We start from the raw sequence: 26383 nt of genomic DNA on the forward strand, positions 1-26383 counted from the left end.
GTCCATAAATCAGCTTCAATTTTTACATTTTGATATTATCAATCACAGGCGTTTTTTTGTGGAGATGTTTCTTAAGATTAAGCAACTTTTCGACAATGTAAAGTTATACAACTTGAGTTTCTTCCAGTGTAAGGAGAGCTAAGTAGACACTAAGATGCTTGTTATGGTCCACAATGTGACCTGTGTACTCCACAGTGCTTTGGATTGTGATGTTGTCGTTGTGGCATCTCTCTGCAGCAGAAATTGGAGACACTGTTGGCATGAAACCAAACTTTTGCTTCTTGGCTGCCGACAGCAAAACACTGACAGGACAATGTGATGTATTCCAGCAAGGTCAGGTGTCGCTGGATAATGAATGTGTGGTTTTGCTCGTCCTCTATTCGAATTGTTCTCCTTTTGAAAAAAGGAAAGTAGATTTGTTCTTGTGACTGTAACACAACAGTCACCACTTGAGCAAAGAGAAAAGTTGTAGAATGTGATTTTTCCAAACGCGCTTACAGTCCAAACCACAGTTATCGCAGTGGCAGCAGCCAAGCCACAGCTGCAGCCGTGGATGGTAATGTATCCTAAACTACTGTTTATCTGTTTGTGAAGTGTCCTCGGTGAATCTATGCTGGTGAGACCACACGGGTGATAAATACTGTCAGCTTTTCATTAACTCTAAGATGACTGATTTAGCTTGCATTAATCTACCAATCGAATCAATCTGCAGCAAGCATTCATCACAGGGCTTGTACTGTAAATCAGAAGCAATGCCAGGCAGAGTTGAGATGATGCGGTTTTCAGTGGCAGTCATGTTACAGTGAAACTTGCTCTCCAATGCTGTTTACGAGAGAGATGAACAAGAAAGAAGTATGTTTCTGAGGGACTGTTTGGTGCGAGTCATTTTTTTGTTCTAGAGAAGCAGCAGCAATATGATGCCGGGAGCAAAACCAGGCCAAACCGTATGATTAATAGTTCTCTTGTAAACTGAAGTTTTCCGAGAAAACGACGCCTGACTTAAAGGTTTTGTTGTAAAACGGCCTAGACCTCAGTGACAGCTATATGGGTGACATCATTCCCTGGCGGATTTACTATAATAGCCACAGAGTTCAGCTCAAGTTCATGTGTGCGGTCCTTTCATTTAGCACAACCTCATGTTGGTTTACACAACTAAGAGGGCTGAGTATCTTTGGGCTGCATAAGAAAATGTAATAATCAAGAGTTTATAGTATGAGCTGTATGTGTAGAGGAAACAAAACACTGAAAGTCCTAAATTATACAACAAAATTGTACTTAAAAATCACTCAAAAGGGGTTATATGAGATATCAAATACTTACAAGCAGACAATGAAATATCATTCAGGCTTCAATATGGAGTATAATTATGGTGGGATTAGATGGTTGAACAAATATACAGCAAAGACAATGAAGTCCGCATGCCAACAGCATTCTCTCTCTCTCTCTAAACTCTGATCCCAGATCTGATCAACAACAGAGAGGGGTGAACTGAGACCGGAATAGGAAAGGATGGGGACAATCATGGTTGGCTAAGGGAGGGTCAGTCATATCGGTGTAGGAAAGGATGAGGTTATTCATGGAAGGGTATGTGTGGGTGAGGATGGGGCCGTTCATACAGGAAGTAAGGGCCGACAGAGAGACATAAAAGTATTTTTACATATGAAATAAAAGGGCAGTGCAGGTGCAGCTGTGACACACAGCCATGGGTGAATGACTGAAGGTGCAGGTTGTTTTAACCAAATATAAGGACATATGTGGTTGACTGCAGCTGTTAGGGGGTGCAGAGGGGTTGGTTGGTCTTCGGGTGAAGCCATAATGCTGGGGCAGTGACAGTACGAGGGGGACAATGGGAGTAAAGTATGGTACTACCTAGGGGAGCAGGGGTCTGGGCTGGGGGCAGCAGGGGGAGGATAAGCAGCTAGCAGGTGCCAATTGTCCTCCCCTGGGCTCCGCTGGGCTTTAACAGGGTCATATTCTGGGCCGACTGACCCCTCACCCTTTTCCATCTGAAGGACACAAGATGCTTACAGTGAGCCCCTCTGGCTAGTCATACAGCTCATCAGTCAGCCAGGTAGACTGTTGGTTGGTAAAACATCCACACAGCAACATAGCCAGTAAAGCAAGCCTGCTAACTAACCAATCACACTTCAAACATATCCACAGTAGTCATTTTGTCTCATATTAAGTCTCGAGTCAGCAGAGGTAACGGGATGAGATTAGGGCTGCACAATTAACTTTCTTCAGTGCATCAGGGGTCTGCGGCGATGTCGGCAACCCACCCGACCCGTCTCGTTTACCATGCTTTGTGGGTGGGACTTTTTTTGTCGTTATCACCATTCATATCTATACGACCACTGAACCACTGAAATGGTTTACAAGAGCACAAAGTACTTCATAGATCTAGCCTCTTAATTTTGCTCCCAAAGTGCACTTGATTGATGCATTTAACTTGAAAATGTAGCCTACAAATTTTAGGGTGAATATTCCTGTATTTTCTTCTCAATATACTGTATACTCCGCAGATTTTTTTTTTTGCAATGTCAGTTTTTTCCAACATCATGCAGCCCTGATTTGTACATTAGCAGGAATGTAGCCCACCATGGAAGTGAAAGCAGTTCTCTGTTTATTTAAATGTGAAAGTGCAATCAAAATATTTTGTCTAAAATTGATGAATAATCGTGATCTCAATATTGATCAAAACAATCATGATTATCATTTTGGCCAAAATCGTGAAGCCCTAGATGAGATAAATCCTTGTTTCAAATGCAGTTCCACTTTTCCATTTTAGAAAATTTCTGAAAACAAATACACGTAATGAAAATGCAATAGTATCAAAACATATTTGATGATTAATGCGGAATGTCCATATTTTTGGCAGAAAAGTGTTGGCAGGGCGCTGGAGAGCCTTTCATTCACAGTGACGACACCAACGCCTTTCTGAAAAATTCAGAGGATTTCAACTAGAATCGCTCAGAGCGGCCGCACAAAAAAAGTCGAAGCGCTCTGGAAAAAGACGTTGGGTGCGGTGCTTTTTCTCTAGGCGGCCGCATACGGTGTTCTACTTATTGGGAACAATTGAAAAAAGATGCTTGAGCTCAGAAACCCCCCCCCCCCCCCCCCCCCCCCCCCCCAAAAAAAAAACACTATATGGACACTCAGCCTTAAATTATATTTTTGAGGAGATTTTCATTTGGGAAAGAATTGAAATTATCTCTCACCATCACATTATCTTACATTTTGTTTTGTAAATCTATGGACTCAATACAAGACCAAATGACTGCAGATACAGTGGATACGTTTTTCGGTGCTGCTTAAAAACCAACCAGCAGATTATTAAGTCAGCAAACAGTCAGTCAGTCAGCGAGTCAGTCCAAGCTGCACTGTAGGGGGGGCAGTTAATTACACTTCTGACCCTCACTCTACAGTGCGCTCTGATACACATACACATAAAAAGACCAAATCAATGCTGGTCCCCTTTTTAAAGCCCTTCACAAGTGACCTCACCAACAACCTTCAACATAGCAACACATTTTTGGCTTACAAGGCAAATCAGAGCCGCTACTTCCTGCTGTTTGAATCAAGACACCAAGGTCTTATTCCCCCTGCTACAGATCTGAACCTCGTCTTAATTTGCACTGTGAGATAATCATAAATCACTGCTTGAGAAGAGGTCTTTCAGAAAATTCGAGTGGGGGTGATGAGGTCACTGGAGGAGGGCTTTAATTTCTCACAAAAGCAACTGACAACCGAACACAGAAAGAAGCTGCAGGCACGAGAAAGATGTCTCGAGGGAAACACATCCTTCTAGTGCCGATAAGAGCAAATCTATTAGTATCCAAACCAATTAACCTGCTGCTGAATCTATCAGAGCTACGGAGTAGGCAAACAATGGAAAACCCAGGAGAGCCCTCTGGCTTCTTCAGCGATTACTGTACCTCCCTCTAATCTAATTAAGAAAAAAAAAGACTGATAGATACTGGAACTCTTTCAACACAACTGAATAAATTGCATAATACAGCACATAAAAATGAATGCACGCTTTGATTTTGAAGCCAGTAAGAGTATCTTGAGTGCAACAAACAAGTTACTCAAACTGAGGAAATAGGATCTCTTTTGCATAATGTGCTTTGTGCCCTCCCTTACCATAATGCAAACAGCACTTATGATCAGCCAGTCTACAGTTTGTTTCTGCTCATTGAGTTTGTGGGATGGGACCTGCATCGCATATACTGTTAGTGACTTGGAATATACACTCAGTTGCCAAGTTTTGGGATAAATCTCGTTAAAACTACTGCAAGTAATCCTAACTTTATGAAGGTAAGAAAAGTTCAGTATTTGTTGAAACTGTTTTTGAGAGATGCTTGATTTACAGTTCACCAGCACCAACAACTACAGCCTCCAAAATGACCAATAAGTTGAATCACACCTCTCTAAAACAGTTTAAAAAAATTATGCATAAAACCTATGTGAAGGTAGGATTTATTGGAGGGCTGTTGGATTAGACTGTACTAGGCCATTATTTTTTATAAATACAGAGTAGCATTCCCCAGCAAGCGCTACAGAACCATCAGAGTTAACGTGCCGTATAACTGCAAGGATACAGATATGCATCAGTTAACATTAGCCTTGAAATTATATTAACCACACTAGGGCTGCAGATAGCTGTTATTTTCACTATCAATTAATTTGCAGATTATTTTCTAGATTAATTATTTGGTCTTTAAAATATCAGAAAATGCCCATTATAACGTCCCAGAGCCAAAGGTGGTGTGTTAAGAATCGCATTTTTTTCCCCTGACTATCAGTCTAAAAGCCTTTACACACCGTTTTTTTTTTCATGTGATTAATTTGCACGTTAATATATTATTTTGAACTGTTCTTTTTGTCATGAGTATTTTCACACAGAACACAAATATTACGCGGCGATTATTTGGCACTTTTGCAAAAATGACTGAAACGATTCATGGATTATCATAATAGCTGCTGATTCATTTTCTGTCTATCAACAAATCAATTAGTTGACTAATTGTTGCACCTATAAAACATAGACAAAATACTTACAGATACAAGAATATTAACCCGACATATTTCAACAATCAACATTTCAGTCAAGACCGAGCAGTCCGTTCACCAAAGAGGGCTCACACTATTGTTAGCATTTCCCTGTTTGCAGGATGTTTAAAGGGATATCTGCTATGACAGCACGAGATAAAACAGCCGTGACAATAACACACCAGGGTGTCATGCTTCTAACAGGACAGCATCATGCTGCTGTACAAGGCGGCCGAGACCAATCTGTCATGCAGCTGTAGTGGGGCATCAGTCTTGTGCTGTGGGTCTGCTGGAACCATGCAGGTGGTCTGGATTCTAAGGAGGGTGTCTCAAGAGGTGGACCCAGTTAGAGGGTGTCTGACACTATGTCAAGAGGACGGACCATGCTATAGATAAAAGTGGTGGTGTGATGGGCTGCACCATGCGACTGTATGATGTGTCACTTTAACAGGATTTTGGCATGCCAGATTTGAGGTTGTATGACGAGACCACTAGCTGATGGTCAGGAGGCGGGTCTGACCAGGAGCTCTGATTCAGGACTAATGCAGATGCAGGATGTCACAGTCAGAACGACTCAGATAGTCACTGTATGACAACATTGCTATCACACTATAATGAGTGCTGGGGGAGAGAAAAAAATTAAGACAACTAAGTCATTCATTCGCTCACTCATTCATCTGTTTGTTCATGCAGTGGGAGGAGTAATGACATGCTGTGACAGGCAGGAGGGGTGGACGTCTCAGAACATATTCTTTATGTTAGCCTCTCACTAAAATGCAACACATGCAGCAGCTGTAATGCTTGATGTCATATTGTTTTGCATTATGTCCTACCCCAAAAAGCACCAAAATATGTTTATCCCCCGCCCCCTCCCCCCATCCCAATCACAGAGAATGCTCGTTGGCTTGTCCAGGGCATGCAGTCACAGATATAACAGAAAAGTAACTGTTCCAACATTAACAGCACACGACTCTGCAGTCAGTGTACCGCCAGTGTTAGAAACAGGCCTCAGTGGGACTAAATCAAGTCCAGATCTGGGGAGAAACAACATTTCAATATTGTCTGAATGATCATAAACAGGAGCGCTTGTTTCATAAAGCAATGTTTCTACTTTTTCAAAGCTGTCCATCCATGTTCTGTAAATTAGATTTAAAAAAACTGATTTTGAAAAGCATCTTAAAGTCTGCATTAATAATCTACAAATACATGTTTCGGAGGGTTTAACACTTTTAAGACATTCTGCATACTATCTGACATAAAACTTTTCAAAACAAGTATATTTTTGACCATTCACAGTTAATCGTAAGTCTGAAATTTGCATATTAAGTATATGAAAAAGAACACCAATTAGTTGTTAAGGGATATCATGTAAAGTTGTGTTTGGTTTAGTAGATGCGACGAAGAAAGGTATGCAACATGCTTTTTCTGGTACCAATCATATTCTGTTATTTTAAATGTGAACATGCAATGCAAAGAAACAGACCTGTAGTATTGTCATTAAGTCACTGATTTTATACATTTTAACACAAGATGTTTGCAAAATGTTGCTCTGTGGTGGTTTGTAAAAGTGCTATAATATTTGAAATCCATATTTTCAAACAAATAGAAATGAAATGAAATTTAGGAAGAGCAGCATCTACGCAGGGAAACGGGACAAGCCAATAATGTTGGCTGACTACTCACAAACATAGATAGATGCGTCCCTAAAAATAAAAATTTAGGAAAATTGCTTTTGAATAAAGCACTCCTGGGATGCTTGTTTTATTTGAATTGATTTTTAGATGTATTTTAAGCCCAGGTCTGAATCACTCTTATCTCCTCTACCTAATTTTGCCCAGCTGGCTCTTGGCTCTGGACAGAGGCTGCAGAGCGATGAAGTCATCACCTATCGCCACACGGTTGGTATACATCTACACCCGGAGAATACACAGAGAGGATAGGAGGAAGAACACACACACAGATTAGAAATATAGATCTCATACACACAGGTTAGAAATATAGATCTCATACGCAAACACATTTAAAACTGTACCAACTTTCAGAATGACACACATACACACAAAGACAAAACGGGACAAAGGTTAGAGCAGAAACAACCAACACCACACAGGATTGGAAAAGGCAGGTCATTGTTTTCTGAGAAACAAGAGGAAAGTTTTGAAAGGAGGAAGGAATAAGATAAAACATAAACAATCTCCAGCTGGACAAATCAATACAATAACAGCGTGGCTCTGCTGAGAGGTGACCATGCACACTGTGTGTTTGTCTATCTGTGTGTATTGGATTAAAAAGAAGTCATGCGGCGTGTGTGTGTGTGCAACTCAACACCATGCTGTTCCTGTAAAGAAGTGCGTAACTCGTGACCACAGGCTGAGAAAATAAGGAATATTTTCTCTCCGTGTCTAAGAATTTGAGTTACCTTGACATTTTACTTTATTTCCTCCCTGCAGGCTCTTGTTACTTTACAGGAAATATCAATTCCATTTTTGTGATACAAGTATGAATAAGTATTAAATCTAACATTGCACAAAGAAGACAGTTTAACTACTGGAATGTGTTTGGCCTTCCCTGTGCAATTTCATTACTTTTAATAAGTTTTACTTTTTGAGCCTGCAGACCTTATAGAAAACCCCCCACAACTATAGAAATTACTTTTTAGCATTCTTCACCTAAAACAGTTGATATGATTATCTTACAACTGTGGTACTGCAGTAGCTAGTGTCCGATTGGTCCCATTGATTTAAATAAAGTAAGTGTTTTTGATTCCACTCGCCAAATGATTGATTTCTTTATAAAAAAATTGTAGAAAGTTTGTTCTACAAACCTGACCTTATATTCTCCGTCTGATTTCTTTCTCTCATCCTCTCCTTTTCAGCCTTTTTGAATCATGATTTTGACAAAAAAAGTAAAACTAAACCAATGCAAGTCTGTAAATGGATGCTAATCACACATCCAAGATTACTAAAACTAAACTGCTATTGAGAACAAAGATAGCAAAGACAACATCTGCTATTCCCCAGTAGCTACTGCAGAGTGGAAGCCCAGGAGAAATGCAGGATAGCACAAAAAGTTTCACTAAAAAAAAATATTAAAACAGCAAGTTGAGAACTGTTGTGATCAACAGTGACTACACTGCACCTTGGAGTCAGGCCAGCAGGGTGCAGGACATGTGAAACCTCTGGGAAATAAACAGATAAGATGCTGGAAGAGCCTCTTTAAATCCCAGCCAATTTGAAAAAAAAAGTAAAAATGTACAGGACTTAGTACAAAGTAAAATCAACTTTAGAGGAATGACTGGACTTCTTTACAAAGGTTCCCAGAAAACAAACAGCTTGTAAAAGTCTTCTCTGGTACTTTCTGCCCCTCCTCCCCATGTTACCTGACTCTTCTGTGTGCTGGTGGGCTGCAGATGTCGATAGAAGACCTTCTTCACCACATCAGGAAAGAGGCAAGTTATGACAATGATGATGATGGCAAACCAGGCTGAACCGCTGGACAGCAGCTGTACGAATACAAAGTACATGTCCTGGGTGTGGAGGAACGGCCTGGAGGGAGTGGAAGGGACACAATGGTTTAATACTGCAGGAGAAAGGATACAAAAATAACCATCATCGATACAAATTCTTTGCATCGAGGATTCATTTAATAATCTGTAGAATACTCGATTACTAAAATAATCGATAGCTGCTGCCTAGTTGTCTTGGCAACATCTTAAAGGTCACATAGGCCATTTAATATGATATGCTATTTATTTATTTATTTATTTGGCATATTTCCCAACGGAGATTTTCACCGTTGATAATTTCATCTGCCGGAAAACTACTGGCAAAAAGCAGGCATATGCCGGCTAATGTAAACCCTGGGTGAAATATTATAAGGATGGCTCTGACCAGTCTATGAGTTGACTGGATTGAGTAAAGTGGTTAAGGCTGACTGATCAGATCAATCAAACACATTCTCAGATAATCACAGCTGATTCTCACAAAGCCTCAGTTATTATCTGCCAAGTGACAAGATCAGCGAATCTGGTGTAAATCAGCCCGTTCAATCCAGCCTCAGCATCAGCATCGGGCTAATAAAGTATGTACACAATCTATACACCTCTCTTACTATAGGTGAATCCCTTTGAACAAGAATTTTAAGGAAGGAAAAATAATAATATTATTTAAAGTAAATAATGACTTAAATATATTTCAGTGAGCAACTTGTGTTTGATGATTTTTTTCAAAGCAGCTACTCTTAATGTGATTTTACTGACATCTAAATGAACACTACCATAACTTATATAAATAGTCTAAGTACTGTGAGCAAAAAAGTGAGCTGCAAATCCCTCGACCGCAGTCTGCTGAAAGTAGCTTTTCAGAGACCCAGACAAAATTATGAGAATATAATATATACAATATAATATACAGAATATGAGATTCTCGTCTACTCATCTTTAGATGTAAAAAAAGATTTGTGTGTCTTCTTCATTTAGGCATTTTAAGTCATATGGCACCCCATGCTGACTAAGTATGAGCTCAGAGGAATTTAGAGGGTAGACTTACTGTAAGACCCATTATGTACTCTACTGTCCACTTACTTGCATTTCCCATCATTAACTATAACATGAAAGGATGTTGAACAATGCAAATGTGATGACTTAACACTTTGAATTTTGCTTTGTTTTTCTTTTGCAAGACAGCCATAGTGTTTAGCCGCTGCACTTTATTCTGCAGTATGCGTTTTCCTAATGTAGGGATAATGTAAGAGGTGTCATGAAAGGCCTACATGGTAGATTGAGCAGAGAGACCATGTTACACCATGGCAAAGCATTTTCTTTGAGTGTGAAAGCAGTGTCTTGTACAAAATAGAATAAAAAAATGAACTTTGTAAGAATCTCTTCTTACCAGATAATGCCTCCATAGAAGAGAGAGAAGATGAAGTAGAAGGCAATCGAACCCCACGTCACAAAATGGTTCATCCACGTCCAGAAATGAGTCTCTAAAGCGAGCTGTTAATACACGCATACACAAACACACATACATAGGAGGGGGAAGAAAAAGAGAGCTAGGTGTAAAACACTGAGACAGAGACAATTAGCACATCAATAAACCACAGCAATCTGCTCCTGTGCCGTGAAAAAGACCTGGACCCCAATCTGTGACAAATAATTTCATGTTTAATGCCACTGACATCATCGATATACTTCACAACATGCAGTATTTCATATTGGGACTGTGTGTCAATGAGGACCCAGACATGTTACACACCGATCTCAGCTGATGCACACAGCATCCAGAGTATAATGTCGGAGTCTCTAGCATGCTACACGCCTGACTTTATATTTTACCAACTATTCATTCTTCAACTGATTTGGATTTCTGCTGTTTTGTGCTGGGCAGGTAGCATACATTCAGCTACATAAACCAAACACACAGAGAAATATCATGCATATTTACAGCTGAATATAACAGAAGTATAGTAGTTGCTATAGCAACATAAGATATAAAAGAAAGTAAAGTTTAAGGTAAAAGGTACATGATATATATTTCATGATATGAAATACAGTAGCGGATGTGTGGAATAAAAAATATGTTAAAATCTTAAAATATGAGTTAATACCATTCTGAAAACGTTGGGTGTAACTTACCTTTAATGTAACTGTGATGACCATGACAGTAAAGACCAGCGTTCCAAATGTCCAGTTCCCAAACATCTATGAAACAGACATAAAACTGTTAATAAAACTGTCAACATTATTACACTATGACAAAAAAACACAGCTATGTTTACATGCATGGACCCAGTTACTAGCAATATAACAATATGGTAAGGTCATTGTATGGTCAACCTGTTAATATGCAACTATGATACTTTGCATATCTACTTCCTGTTGTCAAGAATGAACTAATAAACATAATATTTCTCCTCTCTGACTGCAGCACTATTAGGTTAGTACTAGGTTGCAAATCATTGAAATATAAATCTATGACATTTTGTTGGCATTTCACTACAATGAATAATGGATACCGAAGAACACCAGTCACAGTTGCTGTATTTGATATTTTCTGATTATGTCGCTGGGATACTATAATTTGTTCACGTCAAAACACAAATCTGGGTAAATGTTGGGAGTCAAGGCAGAATAGACAAGATGAGCAGGGTTGTGCTTCAGTTGTACAATGGAGAGAAAACGTCTATAAGGCATCGGCCTCAGTTAACAAGCTGAGTGATGTTACGGTGCCTATAATGAGGCCTTGCCCTCCGACTGTGCGACTACCATCAGTAGCTCAACCACTTCTTATGAGAATCACTCTACTTGTAGGTTGAGAGCTGTGGGGGGCATTGCTTTGTTGCCAGCCAATTCAAGACCCTGCTGGAGTCTGAACCCTCAAAAACTAACAGTGAGAGGACTAAGATGTATCCACAGAAACACTCAGGGGAGCAGACAACCAAGTTCAAGTTCTAGTTAATTTATATCTAAATCAAACTAGAATTACCGCCGTGTGGTTGTCTGCCTACACCAACCAGTCAAGTTGCAGTTTACATCCATGTTGGTCCAAAATGTCATCACCTCACACTTTCATATTATTAGACGTTTGTGTGAAATTATAATGATCATAATTAGCATATGAATTCTTGAGTTATAGCCAAAAATGTGTTTTGTGAAGTCACAGTGACGGCAGAGTGAGAAATAAATGGTTTCTTCATCTGTTAACTGTATCTGTATAACTGGATGAGATGAGTATACGTTTGAAGCCTGTGTGCTGTATGTTTATATGTTTCCATGCCTTTTTATAGTCTGTAAATGTGTTTTAAAAAATTGGAATTAATGCGTTTTTCAACAGAGGGTTACTAATACTGTATTTGAGCAGGATGCATGGCACTGAGAACTGAACGCACAATTAAATTAAGAAAAAATTGAGAAATCAAAACTGATTGCAATACATCAGAATCATCAGGGTTCAATGAGCCACTGCATGTTTTATAACTGCCATCATACTGCTCATTTCAATGTTTAAAACAAAATCTGTCAACATGTAAATATACTGTAGAGCATAGGTATAGGTATGAAAAATCATCTTTTTTTTTTTTTTTTAAATCATCATTAGCAAGACAACAATATGTTTAGGAATCATCCTGATAGTCCTCTCATTAACCCCCCAAGGAGACGTGCATTCAACTGTAGAGCAGACTCTTACCAGCTGCCTGTTAGCTCGCAAGATCTGAAGACATGCACAGCGTGAAGGCAGAAGGAAAAAAGAGAAATCAAAAAAAGATGGAAGAAAAAGACAAGCGAGTGAGAGAGCAAAAAGGAGTGAGTGCTTTCTGTTATACCAAACTTCAAAGAGAGAGACAGCAAAGGCAAAGATATGCAGCAGGAAAGATAACGGAAGGAGATTTGGTGAAGAGACACAGAAGATGTGATAGGAAGAAAAGGTAAAATTACATTATCAACAAGTGAATGACAGTAATAGAGACAAACAGACTGTATACAAGGCTGTTAAACAAAAAGACAGAATGAGGAAGAGACAGATAAGAAAAGAGTGAGATTAAGGGAAGGAGTGACTCAAGAAAACCAGCAGGCAACCAGTCCCATCATTAACAATAACTCATCATAACATGCACACACACACATTTCTTTCTAACCTACCATTCATTTCCTAAAGCAACATTTTCCTAACATTGTTTGAAAAATCCTCTCAGCAGGACAGGGTCTGTAAATTAGCTATGGCTACAAATCCTATATACATTGCATCGGTTGCACTTTAATTAAGTGTAACAATGCCTATGTATTGTCCCTGTCAAATAAGGCAATTTCTTTTCTAGTGATTCTATTATAAACATACAGTACATCACACACACACACAGCCAAGTACACACCTGTCCATTCCCCATAAGTGTGGTGTCCTCTCCCATCAGTATGTAGGATCCAAAGAAGAAGACGAAGGCGTGACAGAAGCCCAACAGAGTCCAGTACAGGAACGTCCGGAAAGACAGCAGAGAGTTCTTACTGATGTCCCTGTCGGATACAAACATTTTTTCTTTTAAATTTCTTAGAGGTTATACTGTATCACTGTCATGTTTCACTGTGATGAATATGCTAATTATGGTAATTTACAGAGCGACTCAAGAAAAATGTTCACTGAATTATAGACCAAATAGGACGCAGATGTCAACAAACTCAAACTATTTTTGCTTGATCTTACTTAAAATGTTACAGAAATTTCCTATTAGCCATCTTTGGTAAACAGCAGAAAAATGCATGTGCATGTAAATGGTGTTTATAGCATAAAACTAATTTTGTTTATGAATTTATGGTAGATGTACAGATTTTTCTGAATATATGAAAGCTTCCCACAAACAGTTAATATTTGAGTGTGCATCTACAGATCACATGTAACCTTACCTGTACAGGCCGGGTTTATTCTGCAGTACGTGTGGATGGACCAGCTGTTCAAACAGACTGTACACCAGGATGGGCAGCGAGGTGAAGCAGATGTTGTACAGTGTCAGATAAACACTGTCATACAGAGTCTAGGATGGAAAGAGACAGCGTTTCACTCAACACCAACCCATTAGCTGAGGCTGACACACAGTATGCAAAACAACTAATATAATTTTTGCCTAGGACCAAAGTAATAACCTTAATAACAGACTAAAGCTTTAGCAACAGACTTATTGCCAATAATAGTTTGAGAAATCATCTAACTTAAGTTCTAAAGCTATGCTGCATAAATAGGGTTTAAATACATGCAAATGTGAGATTCACTGTTTAAATGTTGCAGCGACTTTTAATAGCTCCAAGTCATGACTGAATCTCAACAAAGCTCTGGCTTGTTGAGCATTTTGAAACTTATTAAAAATGTTAATCAAACTGGATATCGAACTGCCTCGTTCCGAGATGAGTTTGGAAAAAAACACTTCGGTATAGTTAAGAATGCATTCTATGAAGTCAATGACAGACTGTGCAACATTAAAATCACAAACACATCTACAATGACATATGAGAGAATGGAGGGATGCAGAGATAAAGAGACTTACTTGTTGTGAAAACAGACAGAAGAACTGGTATAAAAACTGGGGCGTGATAAAACACACATTCTAGAAAAGACAAGAGTGAAGGAACGAAACATTAAAAACATTGCAGAGGAAGGAGACATGGCCAAACAGTCTTGTTGAGCTCCTAAAGACTTACTCTTCTCAAGGAATGCAATCCAATGTTTTGAAAAGTGCTATATACCATTATTTAAATAGCATTTTTCAAAACACTGGATTATCATAACTTTTCATAAAAGCATGTGCAGATAAAGTTCAGTTATTTACCTTGTAGAAAAAGTACTGTACAAGGGTAGCTATTCGAATGTAGTAGAAGTGACCGTGGACCAGCAGAAGTTTAGCCAGGAACTTAAACCTGGCAATTGCATAGTCACTGTTTCTCACGGCTTGACGACCCTCTTTCCCCATGATACCTGGAGACACATGCACACACACATATATTGGAGGACACACTGCAGAATACAGTTCAAGACTTGGAGACCATATTGTGTGTGTGCGTGTGTGTGTGTGTGTGTGTGTGTGTGGTGAGTGTTTACCTATGCCCACATGAGCTTCCTGTATCATACTGACATCATTGGCTCCATCCCCAATAGCTAGAGTGATGGGTTTCTCTGGGGAGGTTTTTAAAAGGCGCACCACCTGGACAGAACAAAGTAACATTGACATCTGGACATGAGGGTAATGTATTTGTGTGTGTGTGTGTGTGTGTGTTTATGGCAGAGGACTGGTACCTTAGCTTTCTGCAGCGGGGCCATGCGGCAGCACAGCACAGCTGAACAGTTTTTACACACTTCCATAAAGAGCTTCTCGTGTTCCCTCAACGCTAACGACAGACTGGCCCCGTCCACGACTAACCCGTGCTGTATGACGTGGTCCTCCTTTATCCTGGAAAGAAATGGAGAAAGAGAGAGTCACAAGAGAACAGCATATGAGAGGAGGAGATGGATAAGGAGAGGAACGGAGAGAACCACTAGCAACTACTACAAACTAATACCATATTAGATTTTATTGTAGGTTCACTGACCAACACACTATCTTGTTACATTGATGTTTTGTTTAATATGCAAAGTTGTTGATGCAAAGTAAGTATGTTGTAGGACCCAAAGATGGAATTTAAATATTTAGGTTCAGTTTCAGAGCGAGACTATATTGGAAACCAGAATACAATCAAGCACCACTTAAATCACTATAGCAATGGCTGCTCCATCCTGTCCGAGGACTTTTTCAAAGTATCCGAAGCAAATCAGCGTGTTCGGATTTGTATGCTGCTTTTTATGAAACTACAGTATTTTCAGCCTGCCTTGATCTTAATTTTCTCACAGAAACTTTTCCATTTCCACAAACTGGCCTTTAGAAAACTGGACAGTATCCCTACGTTTTTTGTAAATCATAAAAACATGAGAACAAGTTGAGATCCAGACAGTTTTACACTGATGCAGACAGCAACAACGGGATATCAATCAAATAAATGGCATCCAATTGAGACCAAACTCTTAATCTAATAGTGAAAGAGCTCCATTGTTATCAGAATACAAGGCTTCAAGATGTATTTTAAGATACGTTGTGTATATTCAAAAGTCAAAAGTGTAATCACAAACACACTCACCTCCTGTCCAGCCTGCGGAGCTGCTCAGCACACTCGTTATCAGATCGTTGTTGCAGAAGCTCCAGGATGTTCATGGTTCTGTGGAAGTGGCCACAGGACAGGCTGACGCTGATCGCCGTCTCGTGTTTATCCCCCGTCAGCACCCATACTTTGATCCCTGCCAGCCGCAGAGCCTCAATGGTCTCCTGGACTTTGTCTTGGAGTCTGAGGGACACAAGAGGGAAGGAATATAAACCTTGTACCGTGCTGTATATGCAAAGCTTCCATGTGATCCATATATATATATATATAATTAAATTAAGTCAACCCCCAGGTAACATATACCTAAAGAAAATCTTGTTTTAGACTTTGTCGTGGGTGAGGTGATGAGGGTAGCTGTCATTTAAACCTGGTGTTTTGTAGCTGTGGTTGAAATGTGGTCAAGTCACGGAGGCTTGCTAGTAAACTACAGTATCCATAATTCAATACAACTATTCGGAGATTGGCAAGAACTCTACATTTCTTAAGGCTCCTTTTATCAGACAGGTAAAGTCTGAAAGTATGGACAAACCTACTTCAAAAGAAATCTCATGCATTATGGTTAGATAAATAGGTAGTCATAGTTTGAACAGACTTCAACACATGACACTAAAGGCTCCCTGGTTGCATGTTATCCATGTCTGATGAGAGGAGGAGGGTGAAAACTGACTCTGAAATTGGGCAGCACTGATTTTTTTTAAAGAATAGACTCAAAACAGAGAGAAATTTAGGTCTCATCTGCCATAATACAGGATATGCTTTGATTGTGACCATGTGTGCCTGAGGAGGGATTCATTCCAGATATAGAAACAGAGCAGTAGAAAGAAGAGAGAGAGAGAGATAAACGGAGAGGGAGATGCTTATGTGAGGAGCAGATGGTGAGCGGATGCAAAAGCATATCAACATTCATTTCCAGAGAAGCTCAGTGAGGTGAGGTGACGTCTCTTTCTCCCCGCTGACTATACATCGTTCGTTTGCTGAAGATTCTCCCGCGCACTGTGTTAATAAGTCTGGTTCCGGCCATGCGTTTCTTATTGTTTTATAATACCCTAGTTTTTCTCTGATGTCAAAATATTTTTAATTCAAATAATTTTACCGGTTATTTCCTGTATTATAATAATCTCCAGTTTGGTTATCTATTATTTTTCTCCTCTAGCTCCCAGCAACTCCCATCTTTATAGAGTGCTGCAGGAATGAGTCCTAAAACTGGGAAATGAGTTAGCATTTTAGCACTTCCGGTTCCCTCGTCTGGAAGTCAGTGTTTTTTTTTAATGGGTTTTAGTTAGATGCCTGAAGAGGTCTGTGGTCAACACAAGCTTAAGAGATTTTAACGTTTTGTTCTACGATATAAAATACGTCAATAAATACCCTACTTGTGAACTTTGAAGCCTGTATGTGTCTTCAAAAAGGTTGTTGCTAACAAGTGGCTGAATGAGACTACTAACCGCCATCACGCCGAACACTAGTCCGCCTTTAGCTTAGTGGTGGTGACATGAAGTCATGTGACCGTGGTGTAGTTCGTTTATAGCCTATAACGTTAGCTTTTTACTTCTGGCGATTGCATTCACACTTCAAAAATCACAAAAGTGGTGTTCATTTGTGGAGATTATCTTGCTGAACAAAACGTACAAGTATCATAAACGTTTGTTTGCCACAGAGTTTATTTACTGCAATAATCCAAAATCATATGGAAAAAATCCCATTGGCTTTTTGTTGAGGGAACCCGTGGCGATTCCAACTTCTGGGTTGGCCAACAAAAATACGTCATCCCGGCACCACTATATTGAGTGCATGGTCAAAAAGCAGATTTTCTAGTAACAGAACCATTCACAAGACTAAGAGTCTACAGCCATACTGGTGGCTCTGTGAGGCTTCACCTACAGTACAGTAGGCACAGCGGTGCTTTAAACTAAATACTAACATCAGAATGAAAACATGCCGTTTAGCAGTTATGTTTCCCCCAGTTTAGCATGTTAGCATGCTAACTTTTGCTAATTAGCCCTAAACACAAAGTGTAGCTGAGGCCAATGAGAATGTAATTGTTTTACGTTTTTGAACTGAAAATGGCACTGGATGAATAGTTGGGAGCTCACCAACGTCAATTAGGCCTCTGGGGACCATGAATGTCTACCAAATTCATGACTATCCAGCCAATAGTTGTTGAGGTATTTCAGTCTGGACGAAAGTGGAGGACTGACCAACCGTCCGACCGACATTGCCATCCATACAGCCATGCTGCTAGCGTGGCTTTAAATGCACAGGAGGAACTAAAACGTCACTCTAGAGCCGCATTACATAAGATTGTTGTTAAAGCTAACCAAGCGGAAATAAAACATATGTTTAATCCAAACAGTAACTATATGTTATTTACTCACTGCCAGCGGCAACACATGATTAAACATGCGCTTATGTTGACATTATGATACTGTATGTTGGATATCATTGTAATTGGGCAGTTGAAGTGACTTCAGATGATGGTTAATCACTTTTACCATTCAGTGGCTTTAATTTAAAGCCAGTCGCCATAATTACTCAAAAGCCTGCAACTCTTGATTCAGAGTCAACTACTTCAAGTGTATCCAAACTATCCATCACTTAATATACAGTATATACGCAACTATATTAGAGGCGAGCAAAGAGAGTAACCTAAACACATCCAAAACTACATTGTGCTACTGCTTTCTTGACGTGAAAGATGTCATATGCGTAAGGGGATGAAAACTGTTTTTCAGGAGGGACAACACCAACATATTCAAATTAATTTGTTAGTCTCCATACTTGTCCTCAACCCCCGTTGCTCCCAGCACATTCAGGTCTCTCTCGATGAAGCTGAAGGCCTCCTGCAGTCTCTCCTCCCTCTGCTGCAGCGCGGTGCGGGCGGCGTTCAGATGCCTGTCCACCTCAATGTATTCCTCTGGGCTGAAGTGGCGACACGCTACAACCAAGGTCCGCAATCCTTTCTGCAGTGGGAGGAGGAGGGTAGGTAATGGGTAGAGAAAAAAACAGGACACACGAGTTAGAATAAAGAAAAATAAATGAAAAGTGAAAGGACAAGTTTGTGTAGAGAGGAAAACGTGAGTAAGTTCAAGAAGATGAGGTTAGGAGAAGAAGAGAAGGAAAGCGAGACGAACAGAAGCACAGCGAGAAAGAACAGAAAAACAAATTATCAAAGCTCGGCTTTAAATCACAGGACCAGCCTGAGGGGTAGACGACCACAAATCAACCCAGTCCAGAGCACCGACTCCTGGGTACTGACGTCCAATGACATGATGTGGGGGCCGGATATGTGTGTGTGTTTGTGTATGTGGCTGTTGTGATGAAGAATTTACAGTCTAATGGGAACACAGAGCAACAGAGCCAAAAGTAATCACTTCAAAGCCGGGTTGGGAAATGCCAGGCCTACGCACACAGAGACACGCAATTCTGAACATATGCATCAAGAGGCATTTCAGAGTTAGATATTTGAAGGTTTCATTATAAGACCGTGGATTTTTTCTGTGAAGAAATTCTTTGACGTGGCAAATGTGGTATATTAAGTTTATTCAAGGTGTCTCAAAGTTCTGCTCGTCTACCTTCCTTTGTATGGGGAAAAGATCGATATTGATAGTCATATTAACTCAACAGACTCTCACAGATAGTTTGTGACTCACCCAAAATAAACATGTTTAATCTAAAAGAAATAGGGAACATATCAGCATAACTCTAGCCACTGAATGGATGTGTAATATAGCAGTAATAGTGCAAGATGCTGGAGAACATATTGAGACAATCTACACAATTCAAACATTTTGTAGAAAAAAAAAAAATTCTCACCAAGGCAAACTCGTCAACGTGCAGTCTCGTCTTTTCTATCTCGCCACTGGTAGTGAAAGGCAAAATTGCCGACTCTGCACCCTTGGTGAACAGCACTTGGCCTCCTTGAAAGCCAAGACAGCAAGAAGAAAGCATATTAAGTAAATATACACATATACACCTTGTGAAAATACTATGAATACAATGAAAAACTGTACATTTGTGCATAATATCGACTCATGAAACACCTTAACATATTCATTTCCCTTCTCTCAAACCATTTGAATGCATTTTCAACTTGCATTTACTTCTTGTTTTATTAGCTTTTATAATTAGCCGTTCACATTTTTGGATCTCCAGTCTTCTGTTTAAATATGATCAAGCTTTCATTGTTAGTTGCTGATGTATTGATGGGAATAACCACAATATGATAATATACGACACTTAAGTCATGATATGATGTTTATGCGATTTTAAACATTTTGCGATATGCCGAGTATTGCGATAAGATATATTGCGATATATTGCAATTTATTACCTTTTTTTCAGATACAATTTTCACTCTGTTTAGTGTGAAAGTTTTCATTCACATACCCTGAGGTCAGAGGTCAAGGGGCCCCTTTGAAAGGGCCATGCCAGTTTTCCTTGACAAAATTTTGCATAACTTTGGAGTGTTATTTAGCGTTCTTCCCGACAAGCTAACATGGCATTGGTACCAATGGATTCCTTAGGTTCTATAGTTTCAACTTTAAGACTGAGCCCACTACAAAGTCTGAATGACAGCCGAGCCCGCCGTCGGATTGTTAAGAGGTTACAAGTTTATATCATAAAAGATCGAAACTTGACGTCCATGTATTGATACAATACTGTCACGCAAAATATCGCGATACTATGCTGTATCGATTTTTTTCACCCACCCCTATGCTGCAGGCAATATTTTGTCAATAATGCCAAAAAAAATACAGTGTAGTTTGAGGTGTAGTTACCTGAAGGAGTCTGCAATATGACGCTCATCCTCCTGCGGTTGGCATCAAACTCTAACACATGGAGCAGTTTGTATCTGAGAGAGGAAAGAGAGGCACTCGTGTTAATCTCACTATGAACTCACAAAACATACGTAAAAAAGGAATTTTTCACAGGTAGCTTTCACAATTATTTATTTTTCCTTTTTGCAGTCTAGACGCCATGTTTTTATTGCATGGGTATTTGTCGTTTAAGAGATTCACAGGGTTAGACGTACTTCTCTGACTTGCCAAATGTTTTGATCACCATGGTATCTCCGTGGCAGCGAGTGAAGGCCACTCCGATCCTGAGGAAAAAAAAAACAGAGGGCAGTTAAAGCTAGAATTCTTTGCAGAATGGACATTTTGACCTTTAATTATCTGCTACTACTTTAAAAGATAAAAATGTAACTCTTAGCCATAGCACTCCCCTTAGCTTATTCAGGGCCCTATTCTAACCACAAGTGCAAAGTGGGCACACGGACTGTGCGGCCGTCTCCAAGCGCCCCTGCTATTTTGGTTCATGCATGTGCAGCAGCGCAAGGTGCAAAAGGTCTGGGTCAGAGGGTACACTCAACCAGCCACATGACTAGTCTCATCGCTCTGAAACAGCTGAGCCAATCACAGTGAAGCATGACAAAAAAACAACAGCCCGACAACTGGAAAGATGCTGTCTGGATGGTGCCGAGTAACACGACGTGAGCACACAGAACCACGAATCTGCCGCCAAAGGCTGATGGTATGGGCTTTTATTTAATTTTTACAATGATGATAAAAACATGTAATAAAAAAATGTTGATGAAGCCATTTATATGATCGCATTAGTCCAACGCTATTTCAGTTTTAATTCTACTGTATTTCACGTTGTAAATGGTTACATCATACATCGTTATTTGACCAGTATAAATCTGCTGTGGACAACAGATACTGTGGAAATTACTCATATTATTTCACAGAAATGCAGACTGCTATACCTGTATTCCTGCTTTAATTACATTAAACATAATTTTTGGTGCTGATTTAAACACATCTACTAGTTGGAGAGTGATCAGTTAAAATGGTTTTCTTATATTTAAGCATTGTTATATAATTGCTGCGTATTTGCTCCAAGCATTTACTTTGCGTCTGTTGATAGATTGGTGGTGAAGTGAAACCCATGTGTTTCTGAGATGCCCATTATCAGCGCTCTCTAAGACCCAGTTTCCACCAAAATACCATCAACTCGCTTTACACTGCCTCACTTTTTTCTGTTTGCACCTCTCCTCCCACCTGTACAAGTAAAAAACGACTTTCAAGGTCAGGGAAATACCAAACGATGGGAACACAGCTTGTGCTGGCTGAAAATAGGGCCATCAATCATTCATTCATCTAGTTATTAATCTTTCTCGGGGTCATTTAGGGATGGTGCTTACAGTTTATGGCACGTGTTTATACTGAGGGAAAAGGGTGGGACGTCCTAAAGAAATGCAGGCGGACAAATAGATGACCAAGACTCCAAACAAGGTGATAAAATAGAGAACATTGTTGTTGTGAAGTGACTAAATACTTGAGCCACTTTATCAAACCGAGCTAATCACACCAGAATACAGTGCCAAGATGTGTGATCCCTATATGTTTTGTGTAATCTGACCAATGGTGTCACATTTCAGATAAGTTTTGTTGTAACATTAACTGAGTGTTTTATTTACGAGGGATTATTGAGGTTATGCTTCCAACTGTGTCTCCTTTCGGTTTAAATTAACACAGATAGACTGTCTGTCTGGCTCAATGGAGCATGAAAGCACCGGGTCATGGGTGCAGCCCCTCACTGCCCGACATAATTCAATTTGATGGTATAAAACTACTGCACATCAGGATCACTGACTCCATGCATCATGAATCCTGAAAGATTTGAAAAACAATATAGTCTAACAATTTAAATGGCTGCTACACAGCCACATGTCCTAATCATAAATTTCTTCTTTGTTTTCTTGTAGAACTGGACGAGTGTTGTAGCGTACCCCTTTATCAAACTGGTATAGACCATTTCACAGTTGTAAACATAAACATTACAAATGTGTCCCAGTTTATTTCCTGCTGCGAACATGGACCCAAGCTGTTACCTAGTAATGCAATTTCCGTTGAAACGGTCTATAGTACAACCTGGTCACTTTCTGTTAATGCTTTTTCCCCTTTTGAGCCATTTTCCACGCTTGAGGGGTTTCTACCACTCCCTGGACATTAAATTGTTGCCTGCTCTATATTTCTGTGACAATAAAATGAACAAGGGAGTAACTGCCACTTTCTATTTGGCCTTCAGTCCAACCTCCATGTCCTCCAAGGGTTTCAATGTCCCTTAGCAGCTGAGCTGACACAGTCAGAACAGGTAATACAGTAAGTATAATCTAACATCATGTCAACAGCCAGGATTCATATCAGTGCAATGGTCAATAAACGGCGTATATATTATGAGCAGTGCTTTTTGGCTTAACTAAAGCCCAAACTCTACCCTTGAACCTGAACAGACTCTAGTTTTGTTTCATTGCATCATTGGAAACACAATGAAGTAAAGACTGGAACTGGAACTAATAATCACACACCCATTCAATCTGGTGAAACCACAAGTTCCTCTGGAAGTACTGTATATTGCCACATGACGATGGGGGCAAAACACTACTTTCCATATTTCCTTCTCTAACCCTCAACACTCACTGACTACTGTATTTCTAAGTTCAATTCAGATTCCAGCTGTTGACTTCGTCAAGCTACAGGTTGTGTGCCCAACTTTGCTTTCAGTCATAGAAATAACAGGAACTGTCACTGCTCAGGTCCCTAAATCTCCCACATGTCAAAACAATCTGTGCCACCCCTACAAAGTAGTGCACTCACAATCCAGGTTTGACAATCAGCTGTGGCTAAACTACAGTACACAATGCCAACCAAAGGATAAAGCTCCTGCTAAATTTCTGTGTTTTTAATTTGTCATAGAGCACAACTGCAAGCGTCAAATGGGTTTTATTGATGGTTGGTGGAAAACAGTAGGGAAAAAGGCTGAAGCACAAATCAGCTCGTTTAGCTGGTTTCTCAACCTATGCAGTAAATTTACAGAAGATAATCTCTTTAAGCAGCTCTAATGTAACCTTACCTTTTTGTTGCCTCTACTAAAGCTTTCTCGTCCGGTGAAGAGGCGTAGTATTCCATTCCATTGGTAGAGAAACCGTTTACATGGGAAAACGGGTCTCCTCCCCCAACCAGGCAGTCTGGCTGGTCGTAGCTGATCTGAACCGTGTGACACAACGACACCGCCTTGAGAAATAACAATTCCTCACCAGTCTGGATGGAGAGAAAACAGGGAGGGATGAGAGAGGAAGAAACACCACCAATTCTTATTCTATACAGTGACACACAGTATGTCATTGTAAACATAAGTGAGGTGTGATTCAGGGTCAGAAGATTCATCCAAAATCGAATACTATGCACTACATACCCAATATACGGTATGTACTATCGTTCAACATACTTTCATGTGAATAAACAGTAGTATGTATCTTTTGGGACGCACTGAGCAGTAATTTACGTCGTCACTTCCTGAGACCCCTCCTTGGCGGTTGGAGATGTGTAACCATGGTAACCCATGCCAACCTCATGTGACCAAAAATGACCTTTGTGTTGCATACTGTAATATTTCACCAGAAATAGTATGCAATTCACATAATGTTGGTTACATTCTAAGGTTTCAGACATACTAAAAAATCACACATACTGTTTTAGTGTACTAAATAGCATGTTAGTATGGAATTTTGGACGCAACAACAGAGTCAGGCTTGACTTAAACATTGCTTTACTAACTTTGTAAAACAAAATGTCACAAATAAATTCATAGATATAAATTTGCTTAATTGTTATTTGTTATAAAAAATAATAAATTGTACACCAACAACTTGGTAAAAAAATCTTAAATTTAACAGGAATTATAATTCAAGAGTAAGCCTATTTAATGAAGCAACAAATTGGTCAAAACTTAAAGAGAAATTCAAATTCCAGTATGAAATATATATAGAATATGACCATAGAACTAAATTGAATAGATCGGCCCCATTGTCACCGATAGCCGATCCAGCTATTTGAGTCAGTATCGGCCCGATATCCGATCTGATATCGGTGCATCCCTAGTAACAAACCCGTTCTCATCCATTCAATACGGCCGCTTTGTATCTGACAAAGCTAAGGGGGAACTTGTGCCTCAGTATCAGATGCTGAGGGGTTTGCCAAAACGGCTTTAGTTGATGACCTGAATGGGCTGCAAACCCTGCGGGCTGTTATTGGATGGGAGTTGGATGGGGCCACTTTGCAGATGCCCAGAAGAGTCCCGAGCACAGCAAAATAAGAAGAAAAGAGAAAATACAGGCAGAGGGTAGGGTCTCTGCAGATACAGACACCACCACACACTTCAAGTGGGTCATAAGTGACGATTGAGAGGGATTATTTTTGTATCAGTCTATACATTGTTTTATAGGAAATTCTTGCATATTATACCTTTACATCATATGCTATGGTTGTGCTTGTTGGATGGCAGAAGTGAGAACAGTGTATATGTACAGTACGTGTATGTGTCTTCCAAAATAAAATGAATGTAATGTGATCTACCAGTTGAGGCGTAGAACCATCTGGTGAATCGTCAGTCATTCCCTCTGGTACCAGTTTGCCGTTAACTTCCCGGTACTTGGTTCCATTAATTGAACACTCACGGAACTCCATCTCGTTTTCCGTTAGCGTGCCCGTCTTATCTGTAAACACATACTCCACCTGCGAAACAGAAACACAAACACTTGAATTATGAATGAATTATGTCTGTTTTAAGGTTCTTACCATATCAAAATACACTGCAATAAAATGTACATTATATTAAACATACTACGTAATATCTGACTTGCAATGTGTATGTGAGTGTATGTATATGTATCTTTATTCCCATGCTATGTGTATGTGTTCCTGCACTTCTATTCGTTACCTGTCCCAGCTCCTCATTGAGGTCAGAGGTGTTGACCTGAGCTTTCTGGTCGGTCTCCTCGTGGTAAAGGTCTAAATCCCAGCCAATGAAAAAAGAGCCCAGGAACTTCTGCATCTCCACGGTAACGTAGAGCGAGATGGGGATGATGAAGTTATAGAGGACCAGAAATGCCAGGAAGTCTGAGATGAACTTCAAGATCTAAAGAAGGATGAGGGTACATTTTATTAGAATGACACACAAGAAGAGGGCAATGCAATGAGGATAAAAGTGAGCAGTGAAACAAGGTAGGAAGATAAATCAATGTCAACTCAACTTTAGGGTAACAAATGTAAACAGTTTGAATTGTTGTTGGGAGGATGATGGGTGATGGACCGTGCTAACCGCATCAGTGAGCAGAAGGCTAAACTATTAGCAACATTTTCTCTCCATCTCTGAAACACTTCACCGATATTGTCAGACTCTTTTTGATTAGTCATTCTTCCTTTTTCGGGTTGATTTGCAGTCTAAGCAGCTGTTGCCAATGTTATAATAGCACCTTTCTAGCAAGATATTCCGCCGTTGAATCAGGCTTTCAACGAAGAGACGCGCATTTGTATTTCTAGAACAGCCAATAGGAACGCTCTCTTTCTGAAAATACCTGTGATTCGTCAAAGTCTCTCGTCATGGGCTACATTTTCTAAAGCCTGAAAACAGAGCCATGAGGAGGTGCAGAAGTCTAGTTTTCTCTCAGAACACTTGAATTGCAATATGCTGAAAGGTTGATATGGAATTTCTGACCAATGACACCAAAAATATACTGCCTTTAACAAATCTAAGCCACACAATAATGGTCTGATCAGTGATCCTTCTAAATCAAAGCAGGCAGGGTAATTCATTCCCATT

General features: G+C 39.8%; 1 protein-coding gene across 4 annotated transcripts in view; it reads right to left on the reverse strand.

The window, feature by feature from the left end:
• atp11b (ATPase phospholipid transporting 11B) overlaps positions 1 to 26383 on the reverse strand; it is a 59449-nt gene that overhangs the window by 11449 nt on the left and 21617 nt on the right. For 3 of the 4 annotated variants that reach the window (XM_074635080.1, XM_074635079.1, XM_074635082.1), the window contains exons 12-28: positions 25502 to 25699; positions 25138 to 25296; positions 23636 to 23823; positions 20751 to 20819; positions 20497 to 20570; positions 19532 to 19635; positions 18497 to 18678; positions 15701 to 15904; positions 14826 to 14979; positions 14631 to 14733; positions 14362 to 14507; positions 14080 to 14139; positions 13445 to 13572; positions 12919 to 13057; positions 10685 to 10750; positions 9942 to 10045; positions 8432 to 8597 (exon numbers count right to left, since the gene is read on the reverse strand). In XM_074635080.1, the coding sequence (XP_074491181.1) occupies positions 8432 to 8597; positions 9942 to 10045; positions 10685 to 10750; positions 12919 to 13057; positions 13445 to 13572; positions 14080 to 14139; positions 14362 to 14507; positions 14631 to 14733; positions 14826 to 14979; positions 15701 to 15904; positions 18497 to 18678; positions 19532 to 19635; positions 20497 to 20570; positions 20751 to 20819; positions 23636 to 23823; positions 25138 to 25296; positions 25502 to 25699 (2244 nt within the window). Of the gene's footprint in view, positions 1 to 1782; positions 2007 to 6876; positions 6963 to 8431; positions 8598 to 9941; positions 10046 to 10684; positions 10751 to 12918; positions 13058 to 13444; positions 13573 to 14079; positions 14140 to 14361; positions 14508 to 14630; positions 14734 to 14825; positions 14980 to 15700; positions 15905 to 18496; positions 18679 to 19531; positions 19636 to 20496; positions 20571 to 20750; positions 20820 to 23635; positions 23824 to 25137; positions 25297 to 25501; positions 25700 to 26383 lie in introns of those variants that run through there. The other variant, XM_074635081.1, reaches the window with a different exon arrangement.

The sequence above is a fragment of the Sebastes fasciatus genome, chromosome 5 (assembly GCF_043250625.1).
Source record: "Sebastes fasciatus isolate fSebFas1 chromosome 5, fSebFas1.pri, whole genome shotgun sequence".
Lineage (NCBI taxonomy): Eukaryota > Metazoa > Chordata > Actinopteri > Perciformes > Sebastidae > Sebastes > Sebastes fasciatus.